This window comes from Cherax quadricarinatus, chromosome 30, assembly GCF_038502225.1.
Source record: "Cherax quadricarinatus isolate ZL_2023a chromosome 30, ASM3850222v1, whole genome shotgun sequence".
Taxonomy (NCBI): domain Eukaryota; kingdom Metazoa; phylum Arthropoda; class Malacostraca; order Decapoda; family Parastacidae; genus Cherax; species Cherax quadricarinatus.
Genome location: NC_091321.1, coordinates 11733820 through 11750689, shown reverse-complemented (window position 1 = coordinate 11750689; position 16870 = coordinate 11733820). Strand labels below are relative to the sequence as shown.

Genomic DNA, 16870 nt, shown 5'->3' with positions numbered 1-16870 from the left:
TGCTCCAGGTCCCTAAATTAATAATAATAATAATATTATTATTATTATTCTTTCTTTCAACACACTGGCCATATCCCACCGAGGCGGGGTGGCCCAAAAGGAAAAACAAAAGCTTCTCCTTTATATTATTATTATTATTATTATTATTATTATTATTATTATAATGCATACTAATAATGATAATACATAATAATAATTATGTATAATATAATAATAATATAATACTATGATACATAATAGTACAGTAACAATAATTATAATAATAATAATACGTACTACGTACGTACTGCGTATAATTTAGTTTGACAACACCACCACAAAGGTCACCAGTGCACGTGCTTACGGAACAACCCTTGCGGTGCAAGGAATTTTCGTGATTTCCTTACGTTTCGTGCAGTTAATTCACTAGATTTATTTCTTCTAACCATGGGCCCTAAGGAAGCAAGTGCAAAGGACAGTGCCGAGAAGAAAAAGAGGATGATTTTCATGGAATTAAAGAAATGATTAATGATCACGGACTAGGTACAAGGGTTGAGGTCTTAGCCAGTTGAGTACAAGCTAAGCCCCTCTACTATATGTACCTATGAGTTTAGCACTTCCCCATGATTATAATAATAATAATAATAATCTACTACATATATGTAAAATTCTAAAGCAGGAGTCTATAAAGGCTTTTACTCTCACCACGACACCAAAACCAAACGTGGTGTAATTATAGGCTTCTTCCTGCGTGCACTCAGAATCTGCAGCAATGAGTTTCTTGAAGAAGAATGCACGATGATTGAACAAGTATTTTCTAAACTCCACTATCCTCGTCACTTCATCAGAGACTGCAGACGACGGGCATTAAACATCTTCAACACACCCAGAGAAGACACTGCCGAGAAGAGATACATAGTCCTCCCCACCAACTCCATTGCCAAACATGTTTCCAACATCTTTTCCAATACCTCATTTCAAGTATCTACCTCCACAACCACGACCATCAAGGACATTACCAGTGATAGACAGGACAAGCTTCCACCCTCTGCAGGGGTATACATAATCCCTTGTAATGACTGCAACAAGTTATACGTGGGCGAAACATCAAGGGACCTCCAAACACGTATTTCAGAACACCAATACGCAAGCAGGTCTGACGACACAAGGGATGCCTGCGTACAACACCGTAATTCACACAACCACTTGATAAACTACAGAAACTTAAGACTTATCTCCACAGAAGACAACACTCAATACCGAAGAATCCTGGAATCATCACTTATTTCTATATCCGACAACTTCAACCAGAATAGTGGCTTCTATAACATAGCTGAACCACTTGCCAAGAAACTTCTTCATCGCTATCCCACATAAGAACACTGTAGAAGGTCTGCTCACAAACTTATCCAATCTCCTTTCCAAGCTACCCAAGTTTTTAGACTCTATAACCCCACTCGGTGCATCATCAGATGCAGCATTCTCCACCTGACCTCAGCATTCTGAACCAGACTATAAATACTCGCGTTCCTTCCACCCCAGGTAGTTCTTTTTGTGACTTGAAAAAGCCCACTGTGTGGGCGAAACGTAGTCAATAAAGGATCACATTATACTGCATATGTGTTTATATTTCCAAAGGACATTACAGTAATTTCTAAGCAGTGGACCTCTGTCAATTAAAAGATGGTAAAGCTGCTGTTGACATGGTTGGTGGAGAAACAGCTCACAAGAGATACGTAGTGTAGCGAAATAAACATAAAAATTGTACATAGCAGTTCTTAAGAAAAGTGTGAACTCCTGACAGGATATGCCGCTCTGCATTTGTTCTCCAGGGTATGGAATGTCATATGTACACCAGATCTAATTCAATTAGCCTCACAAACTCCGTTTTCTCTTATAATAATACCTCTGACATTTTCATAGCGAGAATGCGCGACCGCTCCCGACCACAATCCTCCTCCCTCCGCTGTCCATGTAATGATATATTCTATTCATTCTGGAGTGTGTATCAGGTTTATTTGTTATTTATATTGTTTATTATGTCATATTAGATGAATTGTGACAGATAAATAAGCCGTAGAGTTGATATTAGGGTTATTTTGTCATGCCTCCTGAGAGCAGGAATTCAGCTGGAACGAAATAATTGCATTTCAGTTAATTTAAATGAGGAAAATTGACCCAGGATACGAACAAATCAGGATACAAAAAAGTCCGCAGAATGGATTAAATTTGTAACCCGAGGTTCCACTGTGCTGTCATACGCCTGAATACATGAGAGAAATTGGTAAAAAATAAATTTTATATTTTTTACTTTCCTTAATTTTTTTGAGAGAAGAGACAAATGTTTTAAATATATTCAGGAAATTTTTTAATTTTGTCACAGGTGTCTAATGCTCTTAATGAAGAAATTCGTCGACTGTCGGTACTAGTGGACGAGTTCAATGAACCATTCCATCCAGATCCCCTAGTGTTGAATGTATTTAAGAAGACACTTCATGCCCATGTAGAGTCAGGGTTGGGGTCCAACCTGCGTGCAAGACTATCTTCAGCTTTGGCTCTCAACATAGAAAGCAGTCAAGCAGAAATGACAAGTTAGTGATAATTTACATTTTTATTTAATTTATTATGTAATTCTTTGTCATGGGTAGTAGGTTGGTAGACAGCAATCACCCAGGGAGGTACTACCGTCCTGCCAAGTCAGTGTAAAACGAAAACCTGTAATTGTTTTACATGATGGTAGGATTGCTGGTGTCTTTTGTCTGTAAGGTGTTTGTATTATGGGTAAAAAGCTTCACAAACGCATGCATAATGCGAAATGAATGCGTATGGACTTCAAGTGGACAGGTATTAATACATGTTCATCTGACCACCCACCACCCATTCACATTCAGTTTGTTTACATTCTCCGCATCTCTCGTTCTCTCTTGTTTACTCATGTGGTAGCCGGGTGGGCTGCCACATCTCCTGACTTCCTACAATATATACTACTCTCCTCTCACCCAACATTAAGACTACAAATATTTTAAGGTAAGTAATGAGTATTTTGTATGTACATACATTCTAATTTTTTATTTTTATTTTATTCCTATTGCTATTGCTAACTTAATATATGATAGTCTAAACATGAAAGCAACGAGGAGAATGTATGAGAGTAAAGTTATACCAACGCTTTTGTATAAATGTGAGGCATGGGTTGTGAATGTTGCAACAAGGAAAAGGCTGGAGGCAGTGGAGATGTCATGTCTGAGGGCAATGTGTGGTGTGAATAAAATGCAGAGAATCCGTAGTTTGGAGATTAGGAGAAGGTGTGGGATTACCAAAACTATTATCCAGAAGGCTGAGAAGGGGTTATTGAGATTGTTTGGACTTGTAGAGAGGATAGAACAAAATAGAATGACTTCGAGAGTGTATAAATCTGTAGTGGAAGGAAGGCGGGGTAGGGGTTGGCCTTGGAAAGGTTGGAGGGAGGGTGTAAAGGAGGGTTTGTGTGCGAGGGGCTTGGACTTTCAGCAAGCGTGCATGAGCGTGTTAGATAGCGAATGGAGACAAATGGTTTTTAGGACTTGACGTGCTGTTGGAGTGTAAACAAGGTAACATTTATGAAGGGATTCAAGGACACTGGCAGGCTGGACTTGATTCCTGGAGATGGGAAGTACAGTGTCTACTGGAGGGGTGTTAATGTTGCAGTTTTATAACTAGTGTAGGCATGCCTCTGGCAAGACAATGATGGAGTGAATGATGAAAGTTTTTCTTTTTCGGGCCACCCTGCCTTGGTGGGAAATGGCCGCTGTGTTAATAAAAAATAAAAACAAAAGTGTAAACATGTTATCAGGCATTTATATGCCTGATAATACGGCAGTCTTCTCTTTACAGCAATAGTCTGGAACCTAACCCTTCGTATAAGTGGGGCCCTCCTGTACTTAGATTGTATATTACAGAGGTGGGAAGTACAGTGCCTGTGCTCTGAAGGAGGGGTTGAGATATGTTGCAATTTTTTAACTTTAATGTAGTCAAGCCTTTGGCAAGCCAGTGACGAAGTGAATGATCATGAAAGTGTCTCTTCTTTTTGGGGTCGCCCTGCCTCAGTGGAAAACAGCCAGTGTGTTAATAAAAAAAAAATCTAAAGTTTCTTTTATTCACACGTTATAAGAATGAGAAAAACATATGTCCATATCTAAGAATATGAACAGTAATTATACATAAAATTACATCAGCATAGAACTTGCCGTCAAAGTAATGATCCTAATTATATAATGATAAACAGGAAGATAATACTACAAATAATAATAATTAAAATGATAATAATAATGATGTCCTTTAAAATTTTCAGATTATGTGTTAATATAAACTGTATTTGCTGTTTTTATGAAAAGTATCATATGCATATATAGAAAAGGCATGTAATAGGGTGTATAGGGGAGCAATGTGGCAGATGTTGTGAGTGTATGGGATAGGTAGTAAGTTACTAAATGCTGTAAAGAGTTTTGATGAGGATAGCGAGGCTCTGGTTAGGGCGTGTAGGAGAGAGGGAAATAACTTTCCAGTAAAAGTAGGTCTTAGACAGGGATGTGTAATGTCACCATGGTTTAACTTATTTATAGATGGGGTTGTAAAAGAAGTGAATGCTAGATAGGGTGTTTGGGAGAGGGGTGGGATTAAATTATGGGGAATCAAATACAAAATGGGAATTGACACAGTTACTTTTTGCTGATGATACTGTACTTATGGGAGAGTCTAAAGAAAAGTTGCAAAGGTTAGTGGACGAGTTTGAGAGGGTGTGTAAAGGTAGAAAGTTGAAGTGGAAATTAGGAGGTGTGGAGTTACTAACAGTGTTATTCAGAGGGCTGACGAAGGGTTGTTGAGGTGGTTTGGTTATTTAGAAAGGATAGAGCAAAATAGGATGACTTGGAGGGTGTATAATTCTGTAATGGAGGGGTAGGGGTCATCCTAGGAAAGGATGGAGGGAGGGGGTAAAAGAGGTTTTGTGTGCAAGGGGCTTGGACATGCAGCAGGCATATGTGAGCATGTTAGATAATAGTGAATGGAGATGAATAGTTTTTGGGACTTGATGAGATGTTGGAATGTGAGCAGGTTAATAATTTGTGAAGGGATTCAGGAAAACCGGTTAGCCGGACTTGAATCCTGGAGGTGGGAAGTACAGTGCCTGCACTTTAAAGGATGGAGTTTGGGATTTTTGCTGTTTATAGTGACATCAAAACTGTTGTATCTGAGTGCCTCTGTAAAGACAATGATTATGTGTGAATAATGGTGAAAGTGTTTCTTTCTTTTTTGGGTCACCCTGTCTTGGTGGGAGATGACTGATGTTTAAAAAAAAAAAAAAAAAATAATGGTGAATTACAGTATTTGAGCAAGTATATAATGTACCTCATCACTTCTAAAGAACATCACTTTCAACATTATACTGAACATATTATTCTTGTTAGGTAAGGAAGACACAAGTGCAACTAATATGACATTTTATTGTGGCATCATTTTGCTCTCCAGGAGCTTTGTCAAGCCATCCCAGTTTGATAAAGCTCCCGGAGAGCGAAACGTTGCCACAGTAAAATGTTGCATTAGTTGCACTTGTGTCCTTTCACCTAACATATTGTAGGTAATTCTACCAACATTATTACATTATTATTCTTCGTTATATTCAGATTATTACTAAATTTTAAAAGAGAAACTTTCGTCTTTCTTTCTAGGTCACCCTCCCTCGGTATGATACAGCCAGTTTGTTTTAAAAAAAAAAATCTGAATACTGTAAATGTTATTTCATGCTTTCTGTTTTCATCTAGAACGAATGTTGGCATTGCTTGGGAATGAGAAGCGTGAATTGGCCAGCACGATGTTACCCAGACGGGAACCCTTTGAAATTTTATACCGCCTCAATTGTGAAAATCTCTGTGCTGACTTTCAGGTGAGAACTGGATCCTTAAATACGTAGGTTTATATTAGATTGCTTTCTTTTATCATCTGTGTATTGCATTTTTTTTTTCATTTGAAACGAAGATGTTTGCTAATTTTTTTTTTTTTTTTTTTTTTTTACAGGAGGATATAGAGTTCAAGTTTTCTCTAGGGTTGGTATCCCTCGTTCAGCGTCTCATGGGAAAAGCTAGCAGCCGCATTGTAAATCAAAGACACAAGGAAAATGTGAGGCTTTATTTTGTATAATTGTACAAAACAAATAAAATTTTAAAGCAAAATATCTATTGCTTTATTTTGTATTGTTTACATTATACAGGTCTCCCTCAACATTCACGAGGGTTAGGGGATCAAGAGCCTCGCGAATGTTGAAAAACCGTGAATGTTTGGTGCCCCAATATATTGTAGGGAAATATAATACAATACTGCTTCCTTAACTTGTTGAACCATGAACAATCATAAAATACATGAAAACGTCGTAAATTGTACTAAATATATACATGTTATGCTTTAATAACATGTATGTTATTAAATACCACAGACTCCACCAATGCCTCCACCACTTCCCCAACCACTGCGAGTCCCTACTACCCTCCCTCCGACCCCCGCAACTGGCAGCCAGCCCTCCCACCACTCAGTGTGGTGAGTGTTTTGTTTGTTCATTATTTGCTATTAAACTACAGTATAAATAATGTAAACCCATTCATGACTGCATATTGGAATGGCTATTCGGACAGGTATTGGACGGTGACATCATGTGTTTAGTCTTGAACACAGCAAAGAATCAAACATTTCTGCTACTGCTAATAATAACAATAGTAATAATAATAATAATAATAATATAATAATAATAATAATACGATATAATTGAAGAAGGAAATTGTACAAAAATACGAGGGAGTGGTTGACACATCGTCAGTGTGGCTTTGTTTATGCTGGAGTGAACATTAGTCTCCCTGCTCTTCCAAACATTTCACAATAATTCAGCGGTTGAGGCAGTGGTATTTAATAACATATATGTTATAAATAATAATAGTACATATTAATAACATGTATTATTATTATTAATAACATGTATGTTATTAAATACCACTGCCTCAATCGCTTCCTCACCAGCTGCCTCACCCACTGCCTCAGTCGCTGCTTCAACAGTTGCCTCAATCGCTGCCTCAACAGCTGCCTCAACAGCTGCCTCAATTGCTTCCTCAACAGCTGCCTCACCCGCTGCCTCAATCGCTGCCTCAACAGCTGCCTCAGTGACCACTGCCTCAATCGCTGCCTCAACAGCTGCCTCAATTGCTGCCTCAACAGCTGCCTCAATCGCTGCCTCAACAGCTGCCTCAATCGCTTCCTCAACAGCTGCCTCACCCGCTGCCTCAACAGCTGCCTCAGTGACCACTGTCTCAATTGCTGCCTCAACAGCTACCTCAATTGCTGCCTCAACAGCTGCCTCAATCGCTGCCTCAACAGCTGCCTCAATCGCTGCCTCAACAGCTGCCTCAATTGCTGCCTCAATCGCTGCCTCAACAGCTGCCTCAATCGCTGCCTCATGCACTGCCTCATGCACTGCCTCATGCACTGCCTCAACAGCTGCCTCAACAGCTGCCTCAACAACTGCCTCAATTGCTGCCTCAACAGCTGCCTCACCCACTGCCTCAAGAGCTGCCTCAGTGACCACTGCCTCAATTGCTGCCTCAACAGCTGCCTCAATCGCTGCCTCAACAGCTGCCTCACCCTCTGCCTCAATCGCTGCCTCACCCACTGCCACAATCGCTGCCTCAACAGCTGCCTCAACAGCTGCCTCAACCACTGCCTCTACCACTCCAGCCGCACTCAATCTACAAGTACCAAACACAATGAATTATTGTGAAATGTTTATTAGAGCAGGGAGACTAATGCTCACTCCAGCATAAACAAAGCCACACTGACGATGTGTCAACCACTCCCTCGTATTTTTGTACAACTTCCTTCTTCAATTATATCGTATTTATTATTATTATTATTATTATTATTATTATTATTATTATTACTATTGTTATTATTAGCAGTAGCAGAAATGTTTGATTCTTTGCTGTGTTCAAGAGTAAACACGTCACCGTCTAATACCTGTCCGAATAACCATTCCAATATGCAGTCAAGATTGGGTTTACATTATTTATACTGCAGTTTAATAGCAAATAATGAACAAACAAAACACTCACCACACTGAGTGGTGGGAGGGCTGGCTGCCAGTTGCAGGGGTCGGAGGGAGGGTAGTAGGGACTCGCAGGTGGTGGGAAACTTGAATATGATTTGGCGGCTGGGAATTCGCGAATGTGTGAAGCCCGCGAAAGCTGAAAACATGATGTTGGGGGAGACCTGTACATTATATATGTATAAACTTTTCAATAATTTAAAACAACGAATTTAGTAAAATTCTCTTCATAGTTTTGCTTTGGTAAGCATCCAGTAGTGATGCATAAACAAGCATTGTACTAAACTATTAGGCATGTTAATTAGGCATGTACATACTTTTTTTTTTTTTAACATGTTGGCCGTCTCCCACCAAGGCAGGGTGACCCAAAAAGAAAGAAAATCCCCAAAAAGAAAATACTTTTGTCATCATTCAACACTTTCAGCTCACTCATACATAATCACTGTTTTTGCAGAGGTGCTCAGAATACAACAGCTTAGAAGCATATACGTATTAAGATACACAAAATATCCCTCCAAACTGCCAATATCCTAAACCCCTCCTTTAAAGTGCAGGCATTGTGCTTCCCATTTCCAGGACTCAAGTCTGGCTATATGAAAATAACTGGGTTCCCTGAATTCCTTCACTAAATATTACCCTGCTCACACTCCAACAGCTCATCAGGTCCCAAATACCATTCGTCTTCATTCACTCCTATCTAACACACTCACGCACACTTGGTGGAAGTCCAAGCCCCTCGCCCACAAAACCTTCACCCCGTACCTCCAACCTTTTCCAGGACGACCCCTACCCTGCCTTCCTTTCCCTACAGATTTATACGCTCTCCATGTCATTCTGCTTTGATCCATTCTCTCTAAATGACCAAACCACCTCAACCACTCTTCAGCCCTCTGGCTAATACAGTGGACCTCCGCTTAACGATCACCTCCCAATGCGACCAATTATGTAAGTGTATTTATGTAAGTGCGTTTGTACGTGTATGTTTGGGGGTCTGAAATGGACTAATCTACTTCACAATATTCCTTATGGGAACAAATGCGGTCAGTACTGGCACCTGAACATACTTCTGGAATGAAAAAATATCGTTAACCAGGGGTCCGCTGTACTTTTATTAACTCCACACCTCCTCCTAATTTCCAGACTCCAAATTCTCTGCATAATATTTACACCACACATTGCCCTTAGATAGGACATTTCCACTGCCTCCAGCCGTCTCCTCGCTGCAGCATTTGCAACCCAATCTTCACACCCATATAAGAGTGTTGGTACCAGTATACTTTCATACATTCCCTTCTTTGCCTCCATAGATAATGTTTTTTGTCTCCACATATACCTCAATGCACCACTCACCTTTTTCCTTCATCAATTCTATGGTTAACCTCATCCTCCATAAATCCATCCGCTGACACGTCAACTCCCAAATACCTGAAAACATTCACTACTTCCATACTCCTTCTCTCCAATTTGATATCCAATTTTTCTTTATCTAAATCATATGATACCTCATCACCTTACTCTTTTCTATATTCACTTTCAACTTTCTGCCTTTACACGCTCTCCCAAACTTGTCCACTAACCTTTGCAATTTTTCTTTAGAATCTCCCATAAGCACAGTATCATCAGCAAAAAGCAACTGTGTCAATTCCCATTTTGTATTTGATTCCTCATAATTTAATCCCACCCATCTCCCGAGCACCCTAGCATTTACTTCTTTTGCAACCCCATCTATAAATATATTAAACAATCATGGTGACATTACACATCCCTGTCTAAGACCTACTTTTACTGGGAAGTAGTCTCCCTCTCTTGTACACACCCTAACCTGAGCCTCACTATCCTCATAAAAGCTCTTTACAGCATTTAGTAACTTAACTACCTATTCCATATACTTGCAACATCTGCCACATTGCTCCCCTATCCACTCTATCATATTCCTTTTCTAAATCCATAAATGCAATGAAAACTTCTCTACCTTTATCTAAATACTGTTCACATATATGCTTCAAGGATACAAGGAAAATAGAAGCATCAGGGAAGAGAGAGGTGAAGGCTTATAAACTAAAAGAGGAGGCAGTTAGGGTAAGATATAAACAGCTATTGGAGGATAGAATGGCTAATGAGAGCATAGGCAATGGGGTCGAAGAGGTATGGGGTAGGTTTAAAAATGTAGTGTTACAGTGTTCAGCAGAAGTTTGTGGTTACAGGAAAGTGGGTGCGGGAGGGAAGAGGAGCGATTGGTGGAATGATGATGTGAAGAGAGTAGTAAGGGAGAAAAAGTTAGCATATGAGAAGTTTTTACGAAGTAGAAGTGATGCAAGGAGGGAAGAGTATATGGAGAAAAAGAGAGAGGTTAAGAGAGTGGTGAAGCAATGTAAAAAGAGAGCAAATGAGAGAGTGGGTGAGATGTTATCAACAAATTTTGTTGAAAATAAGAAAAAGTTTTGGAGTGAGATTAACAAGTTAAGAAAGCCTAGAGAACAAATGGATTTGTCAGTTAAAAATAGGAGAGGAGAGTTATTAAATGGAGAGTTAGAGGTATTGGGAAGATGGAGGGAATATTTTGAGGAATTGTTAAATGTTGATGAAGATAGGGAAGCTGTGATTTCGTGTATAGGGCAAGGAGGAACAACATCTTGTAGGAGTGAGGAAGAGCCAGTTGTGAGTGTGGGGGAAGTTCGTGAGGCAGTAGGTAAAATGAAATGGGGTAAGGCAGCCGGGATTGATGGGATAAAGATAGAAATGTTAAAAGCAGGTGGGGATATAGTTTTGGAGTGGTTGGTGCAATTATTTAATAAATGTATAGAAGAGGGTAAGGTACCTAGGGATTGGCAGAGAGCATGCATAGTTCCTTTGTATAAAGGCAAAGGGGATAAAAGAGAGTGCAAAAATTATAGGGGGATAAGTCTGTTGAGTATACCTGGCAAAGTGTATGGTAGAGTTATTGAAAGAATTAAGAGTAAGACGGAGAATAGGACAGCAGATGAACAAGGAGGCTTTAGAAAAGGTAGGGGATGTGTGGACCAGGTGTTTACAGTGAAACATATAAGTGAACAGTATTTAGATAAGGCTAAAGAGGTCTTTGTGGCATTTATGGATTTGGAAAAGGCGTATGACAGGGTGGATAGGGGGGCAATGTGGCAGATGTTGCAGGTGTATGGTGTAGGAGGTAGGTTACTGAAAGCAGTGAAGAGTTTTTACGAGGATAGTGAGGCTCAAGTTAGAGTATGTAGGAAAGAGGGAAATTATTTCCCAGTAAAAGTAGGCCTTAGACAAGGATGTGTGATGTCACCGTGGTTGTTTAATATATTTATAGATGGGGTTGTAAGAGAAGTAAATGCGAGGGTCTTGGCAAGAGGCGTGGAGTTAAAACATAAAGAATAGCACATAAAGTGGGAGTTGTCACAGTTGCTCTTTGCTGATGACACTGTGCTCTTGGGAGATTCTGAAGAGAAGTTGCAGAGATTGGTGGGTGAATTTGGTAGGGTGTGCAAAAGAAGAAAATTGAAAGTGAATACAGGAAAGAGTAAGGTTATGAGGATAACAAAAAAATTAGGTGATGAAAGATTGGATATCAGATTGGAGGGAGAGAGTATGGAGGAGGTGAATGTATTCAGATATTTGGGAGTGGACGTGTCAGCGGATGGGTCTATGAAAGATGAGGTGAATCATAGAATTGATGAGGGGAAAAGGGTGAGTGGTGCACTTAGGAGTCTGTGGAGACAAAGAACTTTGTCCTTGGAGGCAAAGAGGGGAATGTATGAGAGTATAGTTTTACCAACGCTCTTATATGGGTGTGAAGCATGGGTGATGAATGTTGCAGCGAGGAGAAGGCTGGAGGCAGTGGAGATGTCATGTCTGAGAGCAATGTGTGGTGTGAATATAATGCAGAGAATTCATAGTTTGGAAGTTAGGAGGAGGTGCGGGATTACCAAAACTGTTGTCCAGAGGGCTGAGGAAGGGTTGTTGAGGTGGCTCGGACATGTGGAGAGAATGGAGTGAAACAGAATAACTTCAAGAGTGTATCAGTCTGTAGTGGAAGGAAGGTGGGGTAGGGGTCGGCCTAGGAAAGGTTGGAGGGAGGGGGTAAAGGAGGTTTTGTGTGCGAGGGGCTTGGACTTCCAGCAGGCATGCGTGAGCGTGTTTGGTAGGAGTGAATGGAGACAAATGGTTTTTAATACTTGATGTGCTGTTGGAGTGTGAGCAAAGTAACATTTATGAAGGGGTTCAGGGAAACCGGCAGGCCGGACTTGAGTCCTGGAGATGGGAAGTACAGTGCCTGCACTCTGAAGGAGGGGTGTTAATGTTGCAGTTTAAAAACTGTAGTGTAAAGCACCCTTCTGGCAAGATAGTGATGGAGTGAATGATGGTGAAAGTTTTTCTTTTTCGGGCCACCCTGCCTTGGTGGGAGTCGGCCAGTGTGATAATAAAAATAAAAAAAATATATGCTTGAATGTAAACACTTGATCTACACATCCCCTACCCACTCTAAAACCTTCTTGCTCATCCGCAATCCTACATTCTGTCTTACCTCTAATTCTTTCAATAATAACCCTACCGTACACTTGTCCTGGTATACTCAGTAAACTAATTCCTCTATAATTTTTACAGTCTCTTTTGTCCCCCTTTCCTTTATATAAAGGAACTATACATGCTCTTTGCCAATCCCTAGGTATTTTCCTCTCTCATACATTTATTAAACAAAGATACCAACCACTCTAACACTATATCATCCCCCCTGCTTTTAACATTTCCATCATGATCTCGTCAGTTCCAGCTGCTTTACCCCCTTTCATTCTACATGCCTCACTCGCCTTCCCCCACACTCACATCCTGCTCTTCTTCACTCCTACAAGATGGTATGTCTTTGAGTGATTAAATGCATTGTTTCGAGTTGAATGGGGTTACTTAAATCAAGGTTTGCCTATACATATATATCGACCTGGAAGTAAGGGACTTTTGATAATTAAATTAGTGTGCTAAATCAAGTATCCTGTACATTTTTTAGGGCATTTGTAATGGTTGGTGACTTAGAACTGTAAATGATCATTATGTAAAGGATTTGAGAGCAATAGCCTTACTAAAATATGGAAAAATTCATCTTGATGCAAATAGTATTCTTTTCTGAATGTTTGTTTACTGTATGGAATAAATAAGCATATGAAATAGAATAATCAATTTAAAGAAATTTTCAGATTCCCCGGAGTGTGCCTATGACTCCATTGACACCAAGCAATGAACCACAGTTTGGCTTACCCCAGGATGACTGGTCCATAATCAGTCGTTTTGCTGTTGCCAGCATAGGCTCTCAGGGTACTATGGGTCTTGCCCTTGCATTAGGCCTGGTAAGTTTGGTTCAGATACAGCTGGATTTTTTTATAATAGCTACTTTTCTGCTTCCAAATTTTTCATATACTTGCAGTATTTCCAAGCTTTAAACTAGTTTGATATACCATTTGTAGCCTTGTGCCTTCAATATAGCAGTCTTTCATCTACAACTTGGATATTTCTTTCTCAGTAAAGTATTTTAATTTGTTTTGCAGTTCTTATGATTAAAGTAGTTGATTCAAAACTATTGAAAGAATTCCCTCAATAATTTTGGGCAGTGAGTAGTTTATTTTTGGCAGACATTTCCTCCAAACATAGTTTTATTTATTGATACACATGGAGAAGGAATGATGAGGAGCATGGACACAAGATGGTGAGGTATAAAAGTGAAGACTAATCCAAGTGTTGTCTGAAAGTTGAAACATATTTAATGATAATGCATTACTGGTAAATGGTTAAGAATAGGCAATAGGGAAGTGAATGATAGGTTTGGAATAGGAGATAATACATTAAGAGAAATACATTACTTTGTGGCTAATTATAGATAATCATAATACAGTCACATTTCATAGATTACAGTCTTACCATAAAGTTGTTAATCAAGTTGATACAAAAAGTGGATAAAATCTCAAGATTTATTTACATAAGTAACACTAAATTCATTGAGTATTTTTATAGATTACAGGCTCATCATATAGTACACTTATTAAGCTGAAACAAATTATGGATACTATCTCAAGATTTCAGATATTAACAGTAAAGTGATTTGCTGTATCATGTTGTAAATGATTAGTAGCCAACATGAAGGAATTTTTAGACAGTAAAACATCGTAGAAAATTATTTTTAATAGAGCTGTCTATAAGTTTGTTTGATATGGCCCTCTCTTACCAGCCATTTCCCACCAAGACAGTCCCCCAGAGATGAAAGAACATTCACTGTCATTTGTGTTTCATCTTTCTTTCTGGCTGCTACCCTTTAATATATCTTTCATGCCCTTCTTTGGACATTTTCTACATTGCTTTCCATTTACCTCAGATTTATACACCCTGGTAATTACCCTATAATACTTTTTTCTACATAAGGAAATTAGCTCGACATCCCTTTTTCTACTCAAAATTATACCTTTCATGCCACCACCTTGTCTTCTAATTACTATATTCCTTGTTTGTGCATATTGTGTGTACCACACTATCTGAGAGATACTTCCACCACCTCCAATTCTCTCCACTGTAATGTTTAAAGACCATGTTTCCCACCCATACAAAAGTATCAGCACCACTGTACTTTGATACATTCCTGTTTTTTGCTTCAGCTGACAAAACTTTTTCTGCAGTCCTCAACACAAACAATTTTCTTTTCCTCATCTGTTCTAGATTTGCCTCATCTTTCATAAAATCATCTCATAAATCCACTCTCAATAGTGTCTTCAATATATAGACTCGTCTGTTGATGCATACATGTTTCTACACAATGTGATATCATTTGTTTTAATAATAAGCATAATGTTGCTAAAATTTTGATTGCCAAAAAATGCCTCAGACCACTCAAAATGTACAATAAAAGCAGATTCTCTATGGTACATTCATTTCCTGACTATTTCCAATCTAACCTCCAGTCATTAATTCCTTGTATTACATAATTAAGTTTCCTTGTTTATACAGTATTTCATTTTCATGTGTGTATTCTACTTTCTTGTAGGATTCCCGATTGAAACAGCTGTTCTGTGCGTGACTTTCCATTTCACTATTCATCTTCCTTTATATTTACAACTAGTAACACCTCTAAATAACAAATTCCCATTTAATGAATTTTAGAAACTACACAAATATATTGGCCAGACTAACTTTGGAATCATTGGACAAAGCAGAAAAGTACATAGATTCCAGATTTTTTCATAATGATAGTGTCACTAGAGTCCAATAACCCTCTGAATCAACGGACCAAGCTCGATTATTCTGACATTTGTCCAGTTCAAGCCAGAAAGTCCTCATCCAGGACCTGTCTGTTTTCATTGTTCCCTGAGCCAGACTGTCTGTATCAATTGATGGTCTGTTCTTGCTCATGGATACATGTGTCTGCTTGCTCATGGATACACTTGCCTGTGCTTGCTCACGAATACACTTCTCTAACAGTATCCAGTTTTCCCTGGATTTACAGTGTTTTGTGTGACTTTATTAACAAAATAAGTAAAAGTGCAATTAATAACAGTGTCTATAGCAAGTGGTGGTGCCAAGAGGAAACAAATGAATCTCAGTGTTAAGCAGAAACCTGAACAAATAAGGAAGGGTGAGTCAAGTGTCTCAGTGGCACGAGTATATAAGGAATATGGTGCTAGAAAACAGTGTCTGACATCCATAGAAGCAAGCAAATGACTATGCTCTTAGGTTTAACATAGATGCTAACCATCTACTGGCAACACCAACATCCTGACTGATCAGAGGCTAGACTGATGTTAGAGGGTGGATGATTGAGTCTTCAACATTCATTTCTTCTGAACAACCCACAGGTTTAGTGCTTCAAGGAATAAATAGTAAATAGCTAGCCACCTACTACTCAGCCATCTACATTTTTACCAGTAGAGCTTCACAGCTCCTGTGACTCAGAATAACTTTTGTTCTAAGTCACCACTATTGATCATGGGACTTTACACCTCATCTTTACAACACAAAAGGTAAATACAATTACTGTATAATTAGTATACTGTCTAATACTGTACATGACAGTACCATTGTATTTTCAGCTTTTTCATTTTATTTACAATTCCTCTGTAGTACTGGACTATTTTACAGGTTACAGTATTTCCTCCCCTATTAGTCTGTTAGAGGGTTCACTGTACTCTTACTAGTGATGCCTATTATGATGACTTAGATCCTTTAGATTTCACCATTTTCTAATTGTTCCCTTATTTGCAGATGTTCAAAACAGTTGGTTGGCGCTTGATTGTGCTGACTGGTGGAGTGTATGGTTGCCTTTATGCTTATGAGCGTCTCACGTGGACCAACAAAGCAAAAGAGCGTGTGTTTAAGAAGCAGTATGTTGATCATGCTACACGCAAGCTGAGACTAATTGTAGATCTAACTTCTCACAACTGCTCACATCAGGTTCAACAGTAAGTAGCACTGTCTGTGTCAAGCTTAGTGGCAGTACTGTCCATGGCACACTTAGTGGAAGTACAGTAAATGATCAGTTTTCCAGGAGAGGAAAGCTAATATTTTTTTTTCTATGCTGGCTGTTTCCTACCAAGGTAGGTTACATATTAATCTCATATTGTCATTTTTCCAGGAGAAATTAAGCACTGTACTGTAAGAGAGGCATCTCATACAAGAATGATATAAGAGATACTTGGCTAAAGGGGTTTTGCTGCAGATTCATAGAGTTCAGCCTTTATTGAATAGTGTTGAAACAGTTTTTAAGGCAAAAACAAGATGGTTGCGTTTCCTTTGCCA

The 16870-nt window shown here is 39.1% G+C and overlaps 1 protein-coding gene across 4 annotated transcripts in view; it reads left to right on the top strand.

Moving 5' to 3' along the window:
• The window catches only part of Marf (Mitochondrial assembly regulatory factor), an 82680-nt gene that overhangs the window by 63098 nt on the left and 2712 nt on the right, over nt 1-16870 (top strand). For all 4 annotated transcript variants that reach the window (XM_053781845.2, XM_053781843.2, XM_053781844.2 and 1 more), the window contains 5 exons: nt 2363-2570; nt 5778-5899; nt 6031-6132; nt 13291-13440; nt 16337-16533. In XM_053781845.2, coding sequence (XP_053637820.1) covers nt 2363-2570; nt 5778-5899; nt 6031-6132; nt 13291-13440; nt 16337-16533 — 779 coding nt within the window. The remainder of the gene's footprint in view (nt 1-2362; nt 2571-5777; nt 5900-6030; nt 6133-13290; nt 13441-16336; nt 16534-16870) is intronic.